The following is a 25,482-nucleotide window of genomic DNA, read 5'->3' on the forward strand; positions in this document are numbered from 1 at the left end:
AAAAAGAATGTCATAAACCGGTAGGCTAATTTTTATTTTTGGGTGAACTATCCCTTTAAGAGACTGAGATTGCGTTTCAGCAACTCATAAATGCGATGACCCCTGACCCTTAAACCTAACCCAACCCTCACAAATTGATATTCACATGTTTCACTATATAAGTGAGGACCTAAATACTTTTCAAAAAGTGCAAAAATAAATAAATACATAATACATTTACTTTATGTTGTCATCAATCAAACACCTCGTGCCAGTGACATTTTCCACCGCCAGAGGGCGCGAGAAGCCCGTTTTCGTTGCTCCCGAACCGACTGAACACGGCGCGGTTCCCGTACACAGATCCCAAACACTAAACAGGTGGTCATACACCGCCACACAGCGTCCGCCGCGATGAAACGGAACGGGTACCGATTGTAACTCACACTAAGCCGCCAAGGTGCTGAACCAAAGATTATTAATGATCTGGATATCGGAGCACGGGAGCCTTTGATCCCGAGTTTCCCTCGGATTCGGGAAGGTCTAAGGAGAGTTGGAACTATGAAAGTGACGGTGTGTTTTGGAAGAACTCGGGTCGTGGTTCCTTGCGGAGATGGCAACATTAAAGTGCTCTCGCTCGTTCAGCAGGCCGCGATGCGGTACAGGAGAGCGATCGCTAAGGTGAGATGCTGTTTCACTGTATCATCTGATTGTGCTTTGGAAACATAGTTGCGCCGGTGAGGGCTGCAAATATGGCGGTGTAGAGACGGAGTAAGTGAGCGGGGGAAGGGATTGGGACAGTCCGGACACTTTAACTCCACGGAACACAGGGGAAAGAACGGCTTTATTCACAAGTTAATAAAGCTCTGTGTGTTTCTACCCTCCTTAAAGGTTTTGGGCCGTCTTCTTTGTTCTTTGTGTCTACAGCAGATGTGGGCAAATGGGGCAAATATGAAGTAATATAAGAGAGAGCCAAGTTTACTCCACGTTTCAGACGTTATTGCCCTACTTTGGGACCCGTTAGGAATGACAGTATGTACTAGGGCGCAATATCATGTACATTGACATTTTGTTTACATGGCGGGCTGCTGCAGTGGACTCTTTCTTATGCTATTTCTAACGAAAAAAACGTCTCGAACTTTTCTCATATGTGTGTGAGTCCTGCGCTTTGTTTCAATTAGTTGATGAGAGCTGCTGCTGCTAGGCTAACAGTGGTGGTCACTGATATGTCTTCTGCACGTTTGGGACATCTAAACCATGTTTGTTTCCGATTTACAACACGTTTAAACTTCACGAAAGCGACGCGACAAAACCGGAACGCTCTCGTTGTAGGAATCAACATGTCTGTCTAGCGCGAGAGCTCCGCGCGCTTCGTTCTGGACGTTCAGCTTCGTTGATTAAACTGCAGCTTTTTAGATTCGTCGCGTCAGTGTGTCTGTATGGGGCGCTAAAGGTACTAACCCTCAAGTAAAAATAAATAAATAATAATAAATACATATATATATATATAGTAGTCTGATCCCTCCATAGACAGCAATATAATTACCACTTTCAAGGCCCAGAAAGGTAGTAAAGACATCGTTAAAATAGTCCATGTGACTCCAGTGGTTCAACTTTAATTTTATGAAGCAATGAGAATACATTTTGTGGGCAAAAAACTAACAAAAATAACAACTTTTTCAACAATTACTTCTAGTCTGTGCCAGTCTCCTACTTACATTGGCCAGCTCCTGCCAGCATCACAGGAATGTCATGATGCTCACTTGAAAAGCATCGGCCAATGGTGAGCCGGTATTCTGACGTAACTCAGAAGTGCTGCACCGTATTTACTGCGTCAACAGTGTAGGAGACTCACACAGACGTGAAGAAATTGTTGAATAAAGTTATTATTTTTGTTTGTTTTTTGCGCACATGAAGTATTCTCTGCCTCATAAAATAAAGGTTGAACCACCTTAGTCACATGGATGATATTGATGATGTCTTTCCTACCTTTCTGGGCCTTGATAGTGGTATTTAAATTGCTGACCCCTCCATAGACAGCGGTCAGGAATTAATGGCTATAGGACTATAACTATGAAGTAGGGCTGAACGATTTTGGAAAAAAATCTAACTGCGATTTTTTTTAACCAATATTGCGATTGCGATTTAATATGCGGTTATTTTTTAAACTCTTTATCTTCTGTATTATTCAACAATACATCATTGTATAGTAATGGTGGAAATCTTTAATTGGTACCTCACAATCCAATTCCGATTCTGGGAGTCACGATCCGATTCCAAAACAATTCTTGAACTTTTTCCTTTTTAAGTTTTTAATAAATTAATAAGATTAATATTAATAATTAATATGTTTTTATTATGATATATGTAATTATAAGCTTTTTAAAATAACTACACATTATAACATTTTAATTAAAACAATTGCATGTTAATAATTTTAAATATATAAACTAATATAGCTGCAAAACATAAAGTAGTAAATCATAAAGAGAAACAAAAAAACATATTACAAGCAATGAACAAAGAGTGCTTTCAGTATTTAAGAGTGTCTGAACTGTGAGTGATTTTTCTCTTTCTCAGCTTTACTGTTGTTTGATTATTAATGATGACATCATCATAGACAGCGGGAGACCTGCATTCACACTAATGCACAATCTCTTTTGAAATATAAGATGTTTTTGCCCTGTCTGTTTAATTCATTAAGACATTACTGATGGTGTTTACATTAATTTTGCGTCATAAAAGCATTTTGAGACGCGCACAGACGCGTGCTCGCGAGCACTCTTCACAATGCGCTGCGTGAGCATTTGAAATGGAAAGCCTTCTGTCAGTGAGTTTCTAACGACATGAATGAAGCCTTCGTTGAGCATTTGTAAGGAAAATACCGGCGGGCGAGAACACACACTGTAAGCGTGACATCAAAGCTAAGTTTCTCACAGCGCATATCCTGTGCAAAGAAGCCTGCGAATGTCATTGCAATTCGCGCCGTCAACCTTTCCGAACGTTATGAAATATTATTTTATGGTTCGTGCGTGATTGTGTGTATGTGTGTGTGAGAGAGAGATATAATGGAAGCTATCAGAATACGGGTGTTTCTAAAACACATGCAGCGCCACCGCGCACCTACAGTTAAAATCTAAGCTCAGAATCGATCCAGAATCATTGGAGAGATGATAGTAGCCTATAGTATGAACAACACAATATTAGATAGATCAAACACAAACAGCTTTTTTTTTCCTTTTAGGCCAGGCATATGATATGTGTAACGTGCCAAGTTGATGCTTCTTCTGCAGACTTTACTCTCGCGTGTCACGTGACCAGACTGTAATCGCAGCCTTTGCGGTTAGGAAATCGCGTTATATCATATCGCGATATTATCGCAAATGCAATTAATCGTTCAGCCCTACTATGAAGTATTAATAATTGTTCTAATTCTATGAGAATGGACAAGACCACACCACAGCTAATGACAATGACATAGAAGAATAATATAGTTGAAATTACTATATTAATGACTATATTAATGAAATGACTGAAAGGACAGCATTTTAAAAACATTGACAGCCAATCAGAATCCACCTGAATTTAAAGCTGCTGTCCGTAACTTTTTTTGTGTTCCAAGATTTACAGAAATTATATAATGAGAATGTACAACGTGAATCCATTTTCCAAACAGTGTTTTTGTCTTACCCTGAATCATTAGGGGGGGGGGGTGAGATCACTGACAAGTCCTTTTCAGATTTGATAAACTGCATGCAAACTGTGCACCAGCATGAATCACCAACTTCGTTGCAATTGAATCCACACAGATGAGCCAACACACAAGCCTTGCCTTTCAGAGATACTCTGACCCAGTCACCTTGCCATAACAATTTGGCCCTTTTCAGAGTCACTCAGATCTTTATTCCTGCCCATTTCTCCAGCATGCAACACGTTGATTATGAGAACTGACTGTTGGCTTACCTTCTAATCTACCCAGACCTTAAAGGCCCACTGAAGTGCCTTGAAACGCGCAGCATTATTCAATGTGTTGACATAATTTCCCCTGAAATGGCTCCAGCTGTAAACAGCTCCTCCCCTTTTTTGAAACGACCAATAGTATTTCGCTAATACCACAGTTTGACATGAGCCTTTCTGTTTGGCAAAGCCACAATTTCCTCCTAATCTCTAACCGTTTATCATCATAATCTCCTCCATATAGCTTTGAAATACAGCACTCTCTGCAGAATTTAAATGGGTCCGATATGTTTTGTTGTCTGCGCCGACTCGCGCATATAATTCGCGCTGCGCTCTCGTGTCTCTAGTGTAATGCCGAGTTCACACTGCCCGATTTTAGCCCCGATTTTGACTCGCCGACAGGTTTTGTGAAATCGCAGGCAAATGCCGAAATCAAAGGCAAATCGGTGCTCGTACGTGACAATCACGCAGTGTGAATTATCAAAAACGCCGCGATCAGAGAGACTTGCCGATGAGTCACAGACGGCCGTGAGATATTCGGCATGCTAAATATCTGGACCTGTCGGCGATTCAAACTGAAAATAACATCGGCGATGACCGACAGCCAATGAGAGAGTGAGATACAGGGCAGCGGGAGGTTTAGGGAGGAGTTAGAGACCAGAATATCAGTATTTTAATTGAAATATTTACAATTCTATCAAACAGAAACAAAGCACAAACATTTGCTTGACCAGCCGCAACTGCAGCACGGTGCAAAATTATTTATTTACCTCAAACTCTCTTTGCAGAACACGAACCATGCTCTCGGTGTCTCCCCAACCATTTCCTCCTCCATAATCTTTTTTCTTTTTCTCCTTTTTGCTGCAAATCAGCGCACAGACAATTTGTATCGCAAGTTTCTGCACTGCAGTCTTTATTTTTAATAACAATTCCTGTCTCGTGCGAGAACTCCAGTCTGATGCTCGTGTGATCTTGCGTTGTTTCCTTCTCACTTCTCACGTGTGTTTGGTTGTGCAATGTAGTTTGCGGACAGGACAGAGCTGTCGGCGATTCTTCCTCTTGTACAGTCATGCAGTGTAGGAATGAAACGATTACCGGTTTCACGATAAACCATGATACACTTTAGTGACGGTTAGCAATATCGTTGAAAATTTAATTATCATTAAAACCGCGTGTGATTATCACGATTTTGAAAACTTGCGGTAAATCCTGTGCAGTCAGCGTCAGTCAGGTGCGCGCAACGCTGTTTTTGAATGAGAAGAAATGGCAGAAGGCAGTGAAAGCACTCGGGGGATTGTTCAGACTTCTAAAAGGACCAAATCTGAGGTGTGGTCATATTTTGGCTTTTACAAAAGTCCTGAGGGAAACTTAATCTCAGATGGTCACCCTGTCCGCAGAACATGCCAGAAGAAAGTCGCTGTAATAGGGGGAACACTTCACATCTGCGAACGCAAGGCAAGTGGACTTTGACCTCAATACCAAAACTATGTCTGGGAAATAATAACGTGAAGCAAACAAACAAATTCAGACAAGACTAGGGTGACATTTAAGGGATAATAATCAGGGCTTGACATTAACAACCGCCATTTGCGGGTGTAAGTTAACGTTATTTCGGCTGCACACTAGCCACTTTGGCTTATTATAGTCTTCTCAAAAGTCTGTTATAATCGCGTTGCGCATTATAACCAATCACACGTGTTTATGAATGCAATGTCTCATAATCAGAGGCGTTCAGATCAGCCAGACATTTGTTCAGAGCGCGCGCCGCTCTCACTCGCTGAAATCTACACTCAAAACGTGCGATGTACGCAGGAGATTCACTCATCATACAGAGGTTGACTGTTTATGTTCTATTTCAGCAGCGAAAATAGTTTAAAAAAACACAGTAGAACCACAGCGCATCTGATATGACTGGCATAACGCTGGTGAATTTAGGGACCGTCTCTAAAGTTCAACACAACATTGGTAACGTTATGCACGTTTCAAACTTCAATAGCATTTGAAGAGAATGACAGTCATAAAACTGACTGTAAAGTTTTCATCTAGGTGTCAGGTATGATGCACACATTTTGATATTTAATAAAATAAACTGTCAAATCATATGGAAATATGGATATGCATTATTTCACTAGGATACTGTTTGGGGTCTTACACAAAATATGCTAGATTTAAATGCATCATTGCTGAACACTGATGAGAATATTGCTTGAGAATATATTTACAGAGATAATATTAGAGATTATATTTACACCAAATTATTATTATTTATGCGTTGCTATTGACGACAGCCATTATAAGGAAGGATATCCCACAGAACCTATCTTAAAAAAGTGCATAGAGCTGCTTGATTTATATGTTGTTTGTTTATTTTCAAATATAAAACTTGTTGAAATGTTTTAAGTGTGTGCATCAGTTCTTTTTGAACACTTTCATCTCATTTGAACAAAACCGTGATAATATTGATAACCGTGATAATTTGGGTCACTATAATCGTGATGTGAAATTTCCATACCGTTTCATCCCTAATGCAGTGTGAAACCTCCTGTTGCCGATCCATCGTGCAGTGTGAACACAGCAGCGACTGAATGCTGGCCCAGATAGTCATGCAATGTGAAAAGAGCAGTGATCCGACGAGTTTGAAAATCGTGCAGTCTGAACTCGGCATAACTTTAGACCAGAGCCGTTGGTGTGTGTGCGCGCGCTGCGGCTTTGCGCGTGAAACTAACGTGAAACCATACTTCATTCGACCTCAACTGAAAGCATTACATATCTGAATCATTTCCTATCGCATGTATAGTGCGCTATGTGCCTTTCACCATGTAGAAATTAGTAAATGTGTGAACAACTGACCCATTTCAGACTCAGCTTAACTCCTAAATGCGAATGTTGTCATTGTTTTTGGAACACACCACCAGCTTATTCCTAACCTAAAGGCTAACATAGTCATACTAAAATCTAAAAAAATTCATTTTGTGGCCTTGTTAGGAGCTGATCAGCGATATTTGCTTCACCTGTGCTGGTACTGGTCATAAAGTTTTGACTCTTCAGTGTAGATGTGTGTATGAGATGAAGAAAAACATAGACGTTAATAGCTTTGCACCAACTGATCCCCCAGAATACCTCAAAGTCTGATTTGCGCCGGTGAGAAATCAGCATTCAGGATCAGCAGCACTTAGAGTAATAGCGTTCAAATGCAGCTTTTACAGTTAAATGATCCGAGGCCTAGAGATTGAGCTCGATATACAAAGGACGAGCAGGAGTGAGAGAGACAAAAGGATGTTTGTTCACATGAATAAATAATTTTCTCTTTTAGTAGCGTATGAGCAGAATAGTTTACATGTTTTCAGTGCTAGCCACCTGTGAGTGTGTGTGGTGAAATATAGTTTACAGACACTTTGTTTTAAGATAGTTATAGCCACTTTGTTTGCTCTAAAACCGAACATCTGCTGTTGTATATGCTGTGATGACAGTTGTTGTTAACATGATGTAGAGTTTTATCTTGATGATATAGAGTGATGGAGCCTTTATTATCATATGGAGTGTTATTGTTATGGCAAATCTGATTTTATGATGATGTTAAGGATGCCCTAGTCTAAGAAGTTTGGGCCAGTTGACCCAGCTGTCAATTGTCATGGCCTGCAAACTAGGGCTGCAACAACGATTCGATAAAATCGATTATTAAAAGAGTTTCATTATAGAGTCGTTGTGTCGCGCGACTATTATGCTCGTCAATAAGACGTGAAAAGCGGTGTTAATTGCAGCAAAAGCGACGCGACATGGCATGGGAGCACCACGGTGGTGATTCAGCACCTAAAACGAAAACATCTTGGAGTCCTTGATGAGGAGGAAGGGAGTTCAACAGCAGGGGAACGTTATGCTGCCTTCACGTGCTCTCGGAATTATCGTAAATATACGAGTTTCCTAGGTAAACATTGCACATGAACGCCCTCACATTTTGAAACTTGAATGCAATGCGCTCGTAATCACGACTTCAGAAGTCGGAATCATCAAATTTCCGATAGCACTTGAAGGCAGCATTAGGCACTAAAAAATCCCACTTTTGTTCCGTTTGGAAGTGAGGAGCTGGAGTCCCTCCAGTAGCTCTTCTGGTGTTTACTCGTTATCCAGCTTGACAAGCATGACGAGTTAGCGTTAGCTTGTTAATAACAGTAGTAAAGCAGGGGTGGTATAGTTTGCAAGACTAAAAACACATTTTTATTCACTAGCCTTTTTTGGCCCATTCATTTTTCAATCTGTTGCTATGTTAATTTCGTTGACAAAATAATTTGTCAGTATTCAAAATTTTTCACAGACAAAAACGAGACGAAAATCAACACCAGCTTTGAATGACAAAAACTATGACTAATATCTATTGTCATTTTCGGTCAGCATTCGGCCTTAAAGTGACAGCAGTCCATTAACCTGCTTCCATTTGTGCTCTTAATATTAATCATATATATATCAGGGCTCCAGACTAACTTTTTTCACTAGGAGCACAGTGGCCCCCAACTGAAAATTTTAGGGGCACAACCAGAAATTTTAGGGGCGCACACCGTAAATCAACATGCTAACCAAATCTACTCATTTCCACTGTATTACTAATAGGAATCGGTATCGTTAAGGTTTTAATGGTATTACTACTCTTACCCATACTGCTTATCGATCCGGTACTTTAACAGTATTCTTAACGGTTCTTTTTATTATACTTTATTTATTTTTTTTATAAAAAAAAAAACATAATTAAGAACATAATTAACATGGCTTTATAATCTAAAAGTAAAATATCTATAGCAAAAGAAACCGCAAAGTTTGAACAAAAATATAAAACATCTATTTGTTAATGGACCAGTGTGCAGGCATTCGGAAGGTCTGCTAACATTAATATTACAGTAAAGAACAAACCTACAACGATATCTAATAAAGTAATGAAATGTAAAATAACACTGCATAGTTTTCACTGTATAAATTGATAGATTAATGCTTATAAAATCTAAAGTTATTAATTCAAGAGATGTGAATATTTTCTATTTGCCTTTTGTTCGATTAGAATTAATGGCTCAATCGTCAGCAGGTTTATTAGACGCTGCCCCTTTAAGACCGATCGAATGTAGAACTAATAATATCATATTCTCCTATTTCTCCAAACTATTTACGCCCATTTAAGATATAAACGGTTAAAATAACTACTCTCCAATCCGGTCATTTTGACACCGGCTATTTGTTGTTTATTTGATGGTTTAGACGCGTACACGAAGCCTAAAATATTAAGTGCAAGTCGGTCCATTTCGCAGCACACACACATAAGCCGCCTTGAAGTTGGAAACAGCGTCTCTTGCGCGGATTATTGTGCATTTAATAGCTCTTTGTTATCAAACACATCCCGCAGTTTAGCAACAGTAGAGACTGCAGTTTACAACAATCACTGAATCTGACGTTTAGTTTAGGTTTAGGGAGAAATGACAGCGCAAGGCTGTGAAGGGAAGGATGTCGCGCTCGACTGAACATGGCTATAGGAATAGTTTTACCTCATTCCATCTTTTTATAATTCTTGGAAGCCAAAATCGAAAATAAAATTAGATTAATATCACAGCACATCCCTAAAGTTTAAGCAGACTAAACAGTTGTGTAGTTCTCTTGGCCATCGTCACTCATTAAGCTGACTGTGGTGTTGTGTTCGCTGTAGCTCGCTCGCTTTCTCTCTCTTCTGGATTGCGAATAGCAAAAATGCATCACGGACAAATGGTTTAATATTATCTCATATAGAAACGGCTGGCAAAGATAGAATTAGCCAGACATAACGTCTATCAATTATAATTAGTAAGTGTATTTTCTTAATTTCTCCAGTATGACAGCAGGCAAATTTACTCGTCGGCGTCGTCGCACATGTGCGACTGGATGTAAAATTCAGTCACACACTCTCAAATTTTAGTCGCAAAATGCGACCATTTAGTCGCACTCTGGAGCCCTGTATATATATATATATATATATATATATATATATATATATATATATATATATATATATATATATATATATATATATATATATATATATATATATATATATATATATATATATATATATATATTAGGGATGGGCGATATCTTATCGTTTGCGATATAGCGGTAAAAATTCTCCCCACGATAAGAATTTGTCTTCCCGCGATAATAACGATAAAGCCTAGTTGATGGCGCGACCCATCCGCACAGTGCCACCGCTGGTCGTCTCTTGATGCCCTAAGCGTTATTACTTTATGATGGCCGTGGTGGCTGCGTTTGTCACTTTATATAGCTGAACTTTTCTTGTGGTGCCCTACGCGCAGCGCGTGATGGGAGCGGCCGGCGGCACTGAATCCGCATCTCACGTGCAGAGCTGCGGAAGAGTTCATAGCTAAACGAGGGGCTACCTGAGGGCAATCTGATCCTGTACATACAGATGTATTTTCACTTGCTGAGCACTTGGACTGACCGCTTAAGAGATTCGCATCTCAAGCGATCGGTAAAGCATAGTATTTCAGTTCATCTCAATGAATGCGCAGTGTATTTGACGCACAATAAACGCTAGTGTGAGGCGCGCGACTGAGAGCGCTCAGTATTTCACACACACTCAAAGAGAGAGAGAGAGAGAGTCTTACACAACACAGAATTGACGTGCTACATGTAAACAATATCCTTTGTTGTATTTTCCTGTAAAATAATGGTGTTTATTTGGAATTATTCAGCCTTTCGTGAACAGGAAGAAACAAATGCACAAACGGGAATCTCATTGGCTGGCGCGCACCTATTACTGTGTTATGATTTCAGCAAATCAGTTCGAAAGAGCGCTGACAACGTGATTAATATTCATGAACCCAGAAGCTCATTAATCCTTAGTGCAGTTTATTTTTATTAGTTGAAGAATTCGTGGTATTATTTTATCAACTCAAATTACTGAAGTTCTATCATTAAATCCTTATTTGTAACTTTTTTGTAATCTGAAGACATGGTTGGGATAATTACTTTAGCTGTTTCTGCTATTTTTACCACTGTTTGCACCATGAGTGTATGAATAAATACAGAATCGGTTTACATGTAAAACTTGTCATTGATTTGAATTATTATTGTTTGTACTGTGTGATGTTTTTCAGCACAGTTGAACTATTTAAACATTACCTGCACTGTTACAGAAGACAATTATATCTGCAACTTTTCCATTTCTGAAAAGGCTGGTGTGGAATTTTACATAAAAAAAATAAATGTATATATATATATATATTATGTATTATAGGAGCCTATATGATGACAGGTACGTTTTACTTAAGATCATTGTTTGTTTTTCTGAGTCTACATGCAGAATGCATGCAGCTCTCACTGGTATCCAAAAACATGGGGAAAGATACTACATTTATCGTCATTGATATCGTTATCGCAATAAATACTAGAAAATATCGGGATACATTTTTAAGTCCATATCGCCCATCCCTAATATATATATATAGATATCTCAGGTAAAATGTTGGAAAACATTTTTTTTGAAACCATTATGGTACACTTGGTACTTATGGTATGTTTGCAGTAGGGCTGCAACTAACGATTATTTTAATAATCGATTAATCTGTCGATTATTTCTTCAATGATTATATATACACACAATTGTTGTATACTTTGAAACCAAATCTTCCGCGATCATCTCAGCCAGCTCCTCACTCTATGATGAATGAAATCTGATGAATGACTCCTGCCGAGACTCACGGTCGGGTCATGCTTTATTAAGCAGACACGTTCAGTTTTAATTTGTATTGTCTGTTCCCTAACTGAACTAAATTATTTTATTAGGATAAAAAATAAAAAATAAACGACGGTGGGGCGGTGCCACGGTGAGCAAGTGATGTAAGCGGTGTTGAGTCTGAACACCGGTAACACCTGCAACACCGACTATCGTAGCAAGCCTAGCGTGTACGTTCAGGGTGCTTAAGATATTGTTGGTGTTTCTGTATAAAAATAGATATTAGTAATTATATTATATTATTAAAAAATAATAATAATAATACTAATTCTTCCACTAATAACAATATACAATGCACTAAGGATTGATGAGCTGCTGGCTTCATGAATATTAATCACGTTGACAGCATTTGCTCAAACTGATTTGCTGAAATCAAAACAGGGACAGGAAAAGATGAGCACCAGCCAATGAGATTGCTGTTTGCGCATTAGTTCTGCCCACTACCGGAAAAAAAACGTCATATCTTTTGCTTGTTCTTAAAAGCTGAATAATTCCAAATGAATTCCATTATTTTGACAAGAAAATACAACAAAGAATATTGTTAACATGTAGAGCGTCGATTTTGCGTGGTATTTAAGACTCTCACGCTATCTCTCGCGCGCATGTGTGTGTGAGAAACGCGCTCAGCAAAGCGACAGAGTTCTTAACACTAGAGTTCACGGTACGTCAGATGAGCTGGTTTGAAATCGTATAGATCGCTTGACAAGAGCGAAACTCTCAAGCGCTCATTCTGAGTGTTCAGCGAGTAAAAATATATTTATGCTAAACTTATTCTTAGCAGAGTGACGATTTACTTGCTTATGCGAGTGTTTTACTCGCATTGTAGAGGGTTTATAGGGTTTAGATGGGCTCAGTTGAAATGTTGACGGGTCAAGTACAAGTAAAATGGATAAAAAACTGTTGAGCCCCTGTGAAGCGTGGACTGTTATGATAATTAGCTGATATTATGCTGATTTGGAATGCTGTTATTATAATGAGGAGGGAAAACTAAAGTCAGTGTGATGATGTGGCATGTTTGGGTATTGTTGAGAGCATTTAGCTGAAATTTTGATTGTGGAGTGTCGTTGAGACAATTTTGCCGTTGTGATGTTGCTTTATTACAAGGTAGTGGAGTGATGTAGCTGATATGCTGATGTCCATTCGTAGTTTATCACAGGAAATGGAGTCATGTGAATAATTAAATACGGTGTCTGTGCTCTGAGAGAGAAAGACAGGCAGAAACAGGGACGGTGTTTGTGAATGTGTGTTCTGTGGTGGCCTTGGTTCTGTTATATTGTCACTCATTCCATTTGCTTTCCCCAAACACCTCTACTACTCTTTAACTACATTCAGCTCGCCTTTTTTCTTTCTGCTCACATTGCTCTCGTTCTCTTGCTTTCAGCTGCTCAGACCAAACACACAAACAGAGGTGTTCTGTGCGAGTCTGTGGGGTTCGGTTTTAGGGCTGAGCTGTTGTCTGGAATTATTATCCATCAGGGCACAGCACACATTATTCCTGTCTGTATATAATCTCTGTAAATTTTGAATTTTAAGGGTCATTAGTCTGCGTGTGTGCTTGTATGGGCCCTACAATCCCTGTTTGGATCACAGTGAACTCCAATATAACAACAGATTTACAACATAAATATGGAAAGGCATCAAACTGAAAACATGGACATTTAATATAATCTTGCATATGAAATTGAGCTATCCCAGCTGATCACTCCTCGGGTCTGTTGCTGTGTGTTGGCAGGTTCAGACGCTTGTGTTTAAGTAGCAGCTGTGCCTATAGAACTGAATTCTGACAGTCTTTTTTTGTATTATGGTGCCTGTTTTTGGTTTTCATTTATTGTCAGAAGCTTGATTTCTTTTTGTTTACATGCTGTTTGAGAAATGCCTGCATAATAAGCATATAAATGTATTGCAGAATATGGGAAGTACTTCATATTTCTCTCATTGTGTGATTCATGCATAAATGAGTTCAGGTCAACGTGGGAAAAAGTCTGAGTCAAAATCTTCTAAGGGGTAATAATGGAACAACAGGTTTAGAAGTGATTAAAAAGGATCTCCATTTTCAAGGGTTTGAAAAAGATTTTTGTTATAAGAGACAATAAAAACCACTCCTTTCCTGGTAAAAAAATTAACTTGAATTTGCAACAACTGAATGTAACATTTTCGACAAGCCAATGTCAGTCTTTGACTCTGAGTAACATGTAATTTATTTAAGCCACGAAATAAACTTAATTCCATAATAAGTATAATGAACCAAGCAAATAGCTTTTCGAACGTCTCCAGCATGTTTTATAATTGCCCAAAAAGCAAACAGTTCACCCCCCACGCATGTTATCACGTCCGTCAAGGCTGGTTGTCGGTTGGAATTTTAGAACTAAAAACATCAACATAACACACTCATGGTCATAAATGACTTCACTAAATACTTGCTGGCTAAGAAATAAATACTTATTACCTTGTGATTCATCTGTTTTCAAATCCACATCATTTGAATATCACAATATTGATGTCTGTCAGAAAATAACATGCACAGTACATTGAAGTATTTACGAGACGCAGAGGTCCAGGCACACACATTTCCTGGAAAACCCACACTGCTGGATAGGGATGCGCCGATCAGGATTTTTGCAGCCGATACGACAACCAATTTCTTGTCGTCATGATTGGCTGTTACCGATCATTCAAGCTTTATATAAGTGATATGCAAGCTCTGTGTTGACTGTCACTGTTAACTTTTTTTTAGATAAAGGCCCCGTCCACACGGAGACGCGTTTAGCTGTATACTAGGGCTGGGCAATATATTGCATGACATTGTTAGGCGCATCTCGTCAGTAAAGCCGGTTCCTTGATTTGTAGTAAATCGCCATCACCTGCTTTCAGATAGAGCGGCATTTACTACACAGAGCCTTTGTTTACTGACAAGCTGAGCCATATCGCATTAATTATCGCAGGCGATACGTCCGTGATAATTAATGCGATATGGCTCAGCTTGTCAGTAAACGAAGGCTCTGTGTAGTAAATGCCGCTCTATCTGAAAGCAGGTGATGGCGATTTACTACAAATCAAGGAACCGGCTTTACTGACGAGATGCGCCTAACAATGTCATGCGATATATCGCCCAGCCCTACTGTATACGTAAAAATTTTGTACCGTATCAGCGTTTCATCCACACGGATCCGGCGTTTTGGGAGCATACATTTTTTTAAACCGGGTCCCTGAGTGGATAAGTCTAAAAACGACACCCTTGCGTTTTCGTGTGTACAGCCAATCCGTATATATTTTGTGAAACGGTGATGTCATCACACCACGTCCCGCACTGGCCTGGCATGTATACTACATCGATTTGAGTCAGTTTCAGTGCTCTGATGTGTACGCAGATATTTCTTGAAACGAGGGGAAAAAAAGATTGGATGGGGAAAGCTCTGGCTTCGTGTGGACGGGGCCAAAGTAATACTACAGATATTTCCTTGGTTATATTATTTACAGTAATGTTGTAATTGTTGTTTTAATTTAGAATCAAATAAATAAGCACAACAACTATTCATTTTACAAAAAAAAGCTTTAACATGCTGTCTGTCAGAAATGATAACCTATGTAATACATAATGCACATGAATGTAAATTAAAAATGTACATTTAAAATAAAATGATAAATATAAATTTGTTTCTTTGCTGATATTTATTTTTTTTTAAATTAAGCGAGCACACCGTATTTACATTTGAAATGTTGAAATATTAAAGGGTTAGTTCACCTCAAAATGAAAATCATTCATTCCTCACCCTCATGTCGTTTCAAACTCATAAGACTCATTCATCTCCGGAACACAAATAAAGATATTTTTGATGAAATCCAAGAGCTTTCTGACCCCTCCATAGACCACTTTCAAGGCCCAGAAAGGTAGTAAAGACATTGTAAAAATTGTCCATGCGAATACAGTGGTTCAATCTTAATGTTATGAAGCAATGAGAATACTTTGTGCACATAAAACAAACAAAATAACAACTTTTATTGAAGAATTTCTTCTGTACTGTGCCAGTCTCCTACGCTGTTGACTTCATTCTGCTAGAAGCGCATTTGTAAGGTCAGGCACTTATGTTGGACGAGAACATCACAGTCTTACAGTCTCCGCTTTAATTCATCCCAAAGGTGTTGTCGGGTTGAGGTCAGGACTCTGTGCAGGCCTTGGTATACCAAAGCATTAATAGTTCCTTTCACTGGAACTAAGGGCCAAGCCCAACCCCTGAAAAACAACCCCACACCATAACCCCCCTCCACCAAACTTTACACTTAGCACAATGCAGTCAGGCAAGTACCGTTCTGCTTGGCCATGGAAACCCATTCCATGAAGCTCTCTACACACTGTTCTTGAGCTAATCTGAAGGCCACACGAAGTTTGGAGGTCTGTAGCTATTGACTCTGCAGAAAGTTGGCGACTTCTGCTCACTGTGTGCCTTAGCATGTGCTGACCCCTCTCTGTGATTTTACGGTGCCTATCACTTTGTGGCTGAGTTGCTGTTGTTCCCAATTGCTTCCATTTTGTTATAATACCACTAACAGTTGAACGTGTAATATTTAGTGGTGAGGAAATTTCACGAATGGACTTATTGCACAGGTGGCAACCTATCACAGTACCACGCTTGAGTTCACTGGGCTCCTGAGAGCGACCCATTCTTTCACAAATGTTTGTAGAAGCGTCTGCATGTCTAGGTGCTTGATTTTATACACCTGTGGCCATGGAAGTGATTGGAACACCTGAATTCAATGATTTGGAGGGGTGTCCCAATACTTTTGGCAATATAGTGTAGCAGCACTTAATTTGACAAAAAATAAAAATGCAGTGTTGTAAAGAAATTGTTTTATTTTTGTTTGATTACATTTTAAAAAGCATTTTTAATTATGAATTAAATTGATTTAACGTGCTTTTTGATGGTTGAAAAAATGTAATCAACCCAATAAAACATAATCCAGAAAAATATAATTTGGAAGAAAAAAATAAAGCAGAGTTTGGACAAAATAATAATACAATTCCTACACAATTAGCATGTTCTTCTCTCTTTTGAGAAAAAATAAAAATCCTGAAGAAGAAATTTCCTGAAACACTGCTATATTCAACATGCTCATAGTGCCAGAACTATGACAATAATTTGATGTGAAACAATGAATTGTGTGTTGTACAGTTTTAATAATGGCATACAATAAAAAAAAACATATAATTAGTGTAGCTTTAACAGGTAACCTTCCTAGTTCCAGGTCTCATTATCATGGGATTCTAGGTGATTCCCAATCCCCCTGACAATTAGGCACTGCATGTGCTCCAGGCCACCAGAGGTTTTGTCTTACAGTAAAGCTTGTATTTGTACTTATTGCTGTATAAAAGGAAAAAAAAAAAACTTTTAGCTGAAGTATAACCTGTAAGTGTGGATTGAAAACATCTGTCAGCTTACGCTTTGAATGTTGTGTTTTTGTAATGTTTTGTGGCATAGGAAAATCTTGACCTTGAGTTGTGATTGGCTTCCTCGTTTTATGGGGTGGGGGATAGATCCTCCTATTTCTAGATTTCTCCACAGGGAACGACGCTGTTGGTGTAGCAGACAGTATTTTGGAAAACACCATGTTAGTAAGTTCCCTGTTGGAAACCCTCAGCCTCTTGCTGAACTTTCTTTGGAGAAACTCTCAGCTAACCTTTCAGAAAACTCCCCTCAGGCTCATCGGAAAAACGTGCCTGTGGCGTCACGTTATGTTCCGCTAACAAGCATGTTTGGTTTTATCCGAAACATAGATCTAATAAAGAATCTAATAAAGATGATCTCAGATCTAATGTGAAGAATTTGGTGCATTTATGGATCATCGTGGCCAATTGTTACAATGTATAATTGTCTTGTAAAACCCTCAGAATACAACTGTGTAAAATAGCAGTGTGCACACAACTGTGGTGTAAAGTTCTCAGTACTGCCGTGGTTCACATACATGGATGAGTTCATTGGTTCAATGCTTCTTAAAGTGACAGTAACACATTATAGATGGGCAGCGCAGACCCACGTGATTTAAGTTGGTTACTTGTCAAACATTCAGTAAGTGTCTGTTTAGGTGTAAATGTCAGAACGGCTCTGCACCTTCTGTTTATGACATACTCATACCTTTGTATGTTATTGCCAGTAATTTCCATTTCCATGTATTTTCTTTCAATAAGATAACTATGATTACTACACTAACAAAAAGTATCATGGTATTATTATGTATCAGTGTGAATTAAAACTAAGACACATTGTAATTTGCAGATATGAAATAAGATCTTATTTTGCCCATTTATGACATTTTTTTAACTTGTTTTGACAGGTTTTGCTATTCTTGGGTAAATATTCAGAAATTTGTCCCCAAAAGGGTGGCAAAAAACCTGTCCATACAAGTGAACACAGTGTGTGTTTGTGCAAGTTGTTTATCTGGGTGCCAAGCTATTCTGAATAGCATGAGACCCACAGAGGGGTATTTCAGGCTGCATGAAGCTCACGAAGGACTTATTCCACAGGAGACTGCTTTTAGCAGCACAGTTTTTGCATTTGTGTGAATCTCCCGCTGTGTGTGTGTACGAGAGAGAGGGAGAGATGGAGGGATTGTGTCTTTATATGGTCGTGTCTGTAAGATCTTTGTCACGATATTTAAAACATCAGCACTAATGTCACTGGAATAGTCATAGACGGCAGCTTTCTGCTATAAGCAGCTGCAAGTGTTTGTATAAACATACAGGATTCAGTGTATATACAGATGTTTCTTCAGCTATAATGGCACTTTTATGGACTCCCAGGGGCTCATTTTTATTAACTAACAGATCTTAACTTTTTTCTTTTTGTTGTATGAAGGTCACATTAAAACTTTTTTTATACCTTTGTACTTTTCAAATGCTCTTTATTATATTACTCTTTATTATAATTAGGGATGGGCATTTTTGTCAATTTCTCATTTCGATCATCGATAGATCTCAAAAACGAGTACTCGAGTACTCGGGGGCGGGGCATGTGCAGGGGGCGGGGCATGTCCGTCATTGAGATAATGAAAACTGTTTTGAAAACGGTTGTTGACAAATACAACCGTGACATGAAAACAGGTATATGAAAACATGAACATATAAAACAAAAAATAACTGCTAGATTATGATGCATAAATGTCTTTGAAAAAGAAACATCTTTATAAAATGACCGTCTCAAATAACCAAGTCAGTAATATCGAGCATTGCCTTTGAGCTGAAACAGTGAAATAACACCACCCTGCAGAGCTTGCTAGCTGGTTAATAAACTCAACCAAACGCACCATATATCAATATTAATATGAAGATTATTATGAACCTATTACGACATAAATCAACACAAAAGGACGTGAATGCGCACGTGAACTTCAGCGTGCTAGATTTTACAGGGGTTTGAAACGGAACATTTTGAATGACCTCTTCCCTTAACAACGCTGATACACGGACAACGAAAGCACACAGAAACAACATTTTATTAAAATCCTGTTCTCATTATAATGCTTTGACAGATTGACTCTGCACATCATGCACTTAATTTTATTATTCATGATCGAAGCGTTTACAGACATCACTGCGCGTTTTCAAACTCATAACGAAAAACAGCTTTAAATAAACTAGGTCTACTGTTAAAAAATACGAGAACAGTATAGCAGTGTTGCATTACTAATATCAATGATTCTGAGAAAGAAATAGCCTATCTGTCTCTAAACCATGTCGAGCTCGAGCATTAATGCATTTGAGCTGAAACTGAAGAGAATGAACAACAGCCGGTATAACGGCAGAGCTTTGCTAGTTTATTAAGCTCAACCAAACGCGTTTTATATTCGATTAATCAGATAGTCAACATAAGTAATCTTACAACGTGCTTCTGCAGAAAAGGACGCGAATGCGCACATGAACTTCACGTGCTAGTCTGAGTGTTCTCGCTTCTCTGTGGATCAGCTGATACACAGGGAACTAAGCACAGATCATTTACAGCATTTTCCACGGTGTTCTCATTATAATGCTATGTAGGCTATGACAGATTGGCGCTGCACATCTTGCACTAACCATTTAATGATCAGTGATTCCAGACATCACTGCAGTTCATGCCTCAGTTTAACTTTACTTCGCCGCGGTCTGGAGGCGTGCTGTATAACGCTAACCAATCAGACCTCCGGTACCGCGCAAAACGACACAATAACCAATAAAAAAGAGACAAATATATATATTTTTTCAGGGCGATCATCGTTCTCATGATCGATGGTCGCTGTCACGTTCGAGTACTCGATTACTCGACCACTGTTGCCCATCCCTAATTATAATATATTAATTATGCATGCCCAATTGTCCTGCATGTTTTTACATTTAGATTAGGCCTACCTTTTTGTCATCTAATGTTTATTTGAAGTTAGGGATGAAACGGTATGGAAATTTCACATCACGATTATAGTGACCCAAATTATCACGGTTATCAATATTATCACGGTTTTGTTCAAATGAGATGAAAGTGTTTAAAAAGAACAGATGCACACACTTAAAACATTTCAACAAGTTTTCTGTTTGAAAATCAACAAAAAAACTAATAAATAAAGCAGCTCTATGCACTTTAAGCTAGATTCTATTCTGTGGGATTTCCTTCCTTATAATGGCTGTCGTCAATAGCAGCGCATAATGCAATAATAATTTGGTGTAAATATAATCTCTAATATTATCTCTGTAAATATATTCTCAAGCAATATTATCATCAGTGTTCAGCTATGATGCATTTAAATCTAGCATATGTTCTGTAAGAGCCCAAACAGTATCCTAGTGAAATAATGCATATCCATATTTCCATATGATTTGACAGTTTATTTTATTAAATATCAAAATGTGTGCATCATACCTGACACCTAGATGAACACTTTACAGTCAGTTTTATGTCATTCTCTCTTCAAATGCTATTGAAGTTTGAAACGTGTATAACGTTACCAATGTTGTATGTAACTTTAGAGGCGGTCCTAAATTCACCAGCGTTATGCCAGTCATATCAGATGCGCTGTGGTTCTGCTGTATTTGTTTGAAACTATTTTCGCTGCTGAAATAGAACAAAAACAGTCAACCTCTGTATGATGAATGAATCTCCTGCGTACATCCCACGTTTATCTCTGCTTTGAGTGCAGATTTCAGCGAGTGAGAGCGCGCTCTGAACAAAACTCTGGCTAATCTGAACGCTAATCTTATAACGTGTTTGGTTATAATGCGCAACGCGATTATAACAGATGGCTTTTGAGAAGACTATAATAAGTTAAAATGCCAAAGTGGCTAGTGTGCAACTTACACCCTCAAATGGCGGTTGTTAATGTCAAGTCCTGATTATTTGTTCGTTCGCTTCACGTTATTATTTCCCAGACGTAGTTTTGGTATTGAGGTCAAAGTCCACTTGCCTTGCGTTAGTAGTTTTGAAGTGTTTCCCCCTGCAGACAGGGTGGACCATATTCGATTAAGTTTCCCTCAGGACTTTTGTAAAAGCCAAAATATGAGATTTGGTCCTTTTAGAAGTCTGAAAAATCTCCCGGCGCTGTCACTGCCTTCTGCCATTTCTTCTCATTCAGAAAACAGCGTTGCGCTCTGTGCCTGCACCAGACTGACGCTGACTGGACAAGATTTACCGGCGAGTTTTCAAAATCGTGATAATCACACGCGGTTTTAATGATAATTCAATTTTAAACGATATTACTAGCCGTCATTAAATTTTATCGTGCTTCATCGTGAAACCGGTAATCGTTTCATCCCTATTTGAAGTTACTCTTTAAAAACACCAATAATTTAATAACACTGTTAAATGTAAATTTAGCAGATCTCAAAATGAATATCCATTTTTCATAGTACATTACATAATGTTGTGTGATGCCTAAATTCACTTGTAGAATTTAAAACAATTGCTTTTTAGTTTTTAGTGCTTTATTTTTAAAATATGTCGACAAAATTGTGTCGAATTTTTATCGGTTTGTCTGTCAAATGAAAAAAAAAAATCTGTTTATGAGTATTGGCCGGCTTTGTGATCAAATACCCCACCCCCCATTAACACAAATTAAACACTAAAGACTGTATTGTGCAAAAAACGGCAAATTAATTATAGGCTACTAGAATTATAGGCGACTAGCCGTCTGAATCATCACACAAAATGTAATTATAATGCGTAATTCATGTAGGATATATTTGATGGTGCTTATGGGTCCCTCTTGAAGCCCCAGTCCTCATTACATTTCATTAAGTGACTGGGAAATTCTTTAATACCTGCTACAGACTGTGATTTCGGCAATCCTATAAGATCATTACAAATCACACTGGATCTAATAAACTTAGGTACAACTTGTAGACTGTACGATGATGACACTTATTAAATAAGTGGTTACGACGCAAGTTAGTATAGAAGAATAAAATGTCATCAGCATGCGCTAGTGGTAAACAGAGCAAGATGAATCGTGGTTTTTATGTGCGCTGAAAGAAGAGAATATGGTCATGGCTAGGGAAAAGAGTCCAACTTGCCATGGCAATTTTGCAAATGGAGCTTGAGGTAGTTTTAAGTTTTAGCACCATGTCGTGTTGATCAATATGCCATTTCATGTTGCATTTTTATTGGCTAGTCAGTAGACGTATAGGTCGTAGTAGCAAACACTCTGTGAAATGATCATGCAAAATTTCTGACACTGTCAGAAAATTGTCTCAAGGCCTGTTCACACCGGGACGATTTTCGCGCGCGTTTATCGCCGACGTTTAACGCCTCGTGACTAAACAATGGGTGCCAATGTGGGTGTGCACACCGACGCGTAAAACGCCAGGCGTAAAAGCGTCATTTAAAAAAAAAAAACGCCTCGGGTTCGTTTTTTTATTTTGACGCGGCGCGTTAAAAACTGGCCGACCAATGAGATCAGCGCTTTTGTTCACGTGCCTGGAGCTGCTGAAGTGACAGTAAAACATGACTTGGTGGCGCTCAAGCACAAAATCGGTCTTGCCGAGCACACATTGATACGAAGAAGAAGTAGTAAGTAGACAAAGAAGAAGATGGGCTGCTAATGCTGCTTGCCAGTTAGCAACAAGTGTGTGAATGGTTTTGCCATAGACATAATATATCTGTGGTTTTGGCAAGCACGTAAATACCATAGACATAATAAATACATAGACGCCCTATTGGCCGCTTTAGAACGTTGCTGCAATACGTCAACGCGTCCGCCATATTGCTGAGGGCAAGACTGCACTGTAAACAAATGCAAGTAAACGGGTGAGCTGCGGCTTTTCTGGATAAAAACAAAAAAAACGTTTACATTTATCAACCGATTTCAGTGGTTTATGATGTACGTGGTATACTAAAAGTTCTATTCTATAGTTACTTAAAATCTTGATAGTTAGACTTATAAAATAGATATATTTTAATAAGAAATTGTCAAAGGCTTGTAATGCGTTTGGCTTTTTATACTTGAATAAGAATTATGAAGACGCCCATACTGAGATATAATTTAATTTTCACATTAAATGAAATAAAGTTTTCTTATAGTGGAAAAGGCATTTTCTGTATTTAACCGATTTTTGCTTTTCTTGTGCTTAGAATTGACCGTCATTGAGAAAATGAAACATCTGCAAATACAAATCACACTGGCAGGCTGCTTTCGGTTTTTTTATAGCACTAAAATGATAGATATTTACAGGTAGATACTCTAAATATACAATAACAAAGATAACTCATGGATCCTTTATACATATGATTTGGTACAACTACACTGCAATGCAAATAGTAAATACATGATAAAGTGAGAAGTAATAGTAAATAGTGTATAGTCAATACAAAAATAGTCAATGAAATAAACAAACAGTATACAGCAAATAAAATAATGAATAGTATAATTATATAATATCAAAAATACAATAATATAATGATAATAGCATAGTTTGTATAATACTATAATAATAGCAATAGAATATGAAATATCAATTACAGAATAGAGACAATAATAAAACATAGTTAAATAGTGACTAGTGAAAAGTACAATAATTTACCAGCATAACTATAATAGATTGATAATTGTAAGTGGTATAATATAATAACGATAATAATAATAATAGCAAATACAATGTAATATCAATTGCAGAATAATATAGACAATAATAAAAATAGTAAATTAAATAGTGACTGGTAGGTACAATAATAGTATTGGTATAATAATAATAACAACAATAACAAAAGGCTGTATATTAACCATCAATCATCTATAATCAGTCATCCTTTGTAGGGTCACCATGGCACACATCACAGAAAAACACAAAACCTGAAATGTGCACCAGGGCATTGTCCACAAGGCTACCAAAGCGGGTTGGCAGGAAGCTGTGGTCACACACAAGTGCAGAAACGTTTACAAAAGGGAATGGAAGCTCCTCAGATTCTTCTACTGCTAGAGATTACATTTCAACAGCTGGGGTCTGTTTTTCGTACCTCGCTTAATACATCTGAGATGATTTGACAGATCCCAGATCTTTTAATCGTGATCACTGATCTCTGGATAATTTGGTTCTTCAAACAAATTTGCGGATTGGATTAAAATATCTGGATTAAGTTATCTGAGATTACTGCACGTTCTTGTGTTCCCTGAAGAGGGCAGATACTCAAAACCACGATCAGCAATGCAGCGATTGGCTGGTGGCAAGACAGCAACGTAATGACATCATATAATTAAAAAAGCCACCTGGCTTTTAACTGTACGTGTGTAAACCTCTGATAAAATGATAATATATTCCATCACAAATAAATCTCTCAATCAAGTGGCTGTGTGTATAGTACTACTATACACAACATTATAGTATTATAATATTTTCAAATACTCATTTTTATATGATTTTTATATTCTTATTATTTAAAATTATTATTGCCCCAGGTTCAGTAATGAACTCTTGAAATAAAGTAGCAGTGGCTGGGACAGATTTTAAGTATGCAACCTAATCCTGTTTACATGAAATAAACCGCTCCTGAGCAGGTTTGAGTTTCCGGACCTGTTGCTATGACAGCAAGTCCAGGGGCCAGTTGCATAAACTAAGCCATTATGTTAAGACAGTGTCTTAAGATCTAGTATGAGCCACTAGCAGTTAGGCAAGTGGCATTCAGTCTTACTTTTCGTATCAAATTAAGCCAGTCTATGTTTTTATGTAACTGATTTAAAAAAAAATTATGAACAGTCTTAAAGAAAAAAATGTATGTCTAACTTGTAAGACTAGTCTTAATGGTTTATGCAACTGGCCCCCGGATGAGCTTCGAAGAACCAAACAATCCAAGATCATGCCAAATCGGCAACAATCAAGTCCAGCTAACTGAGTTAGCCACATACGAAGAACAGACCCCTGATAGCGACAGGGTCTCATCATGTGGTTCCACTTTCCCTGAAGTGCTTGGAGAGACACCGCACCGGACCATGAGACACCGGAAAATGCCCTGGAACTGGCCTGCAGTTGGATGTTTATTCCATCCCCCTAAAAACCACACACACACACACACACACACACACACACACACACACACACACACACACACACACACACACACACACACACACACACACACACACACACACACACACACACACACACACACACACACACACACACACACACACACACACACACACACACACACACACACACACACACACACACACACACACACACACACACACACACACACACACACACACACACACACACTTAAGAAATAGTTCACACAAAAATTAAAATGACCTGATAATGTATTCACCCTAAGGCCATC

General features: G+C 38.3%; 1 protein-coding gene across 4 annotated transcripts in view; it reads left to right on the forward strand.

The window, feature by feature from the left end:
- Positions 1-298: 298 nt before the first annotated feature.
- The window catches only part of pard3ab (par-3 family cell polarity regulator alpha, b), a 140,826-nt gene continuing 115,642 nt past the window's right edge, over positions 299-25,482 (forward strand). For all 4 annotated transcript variants that reach the window (XM_079818835.1, XM_079818837.1, XM_079818836.1 and 1 more), the window contains exon 1: positions 299-657. In XM_079818835.1, the coding sequence (XP_079674961.1) occupies positions 538-657 (120 nt within the window). In that variant the 5' untranslated portion in view covers positions 299-537. The remainder of the gene's footprint in view (positions 658-25,482) is intronic.

This window comes from Gobio gobio, assembly GCF_949357685.1.
Source record: "Gobio gobio genome assembly, chromosome: 6".
Classification (NCBI taxonomy): domain Eukaryota; kingdom Metazoa; phylum Chordata; class Actinopteri; order Cypriniformes; family Gobionidae; genus Gobio; species Gobio gobio.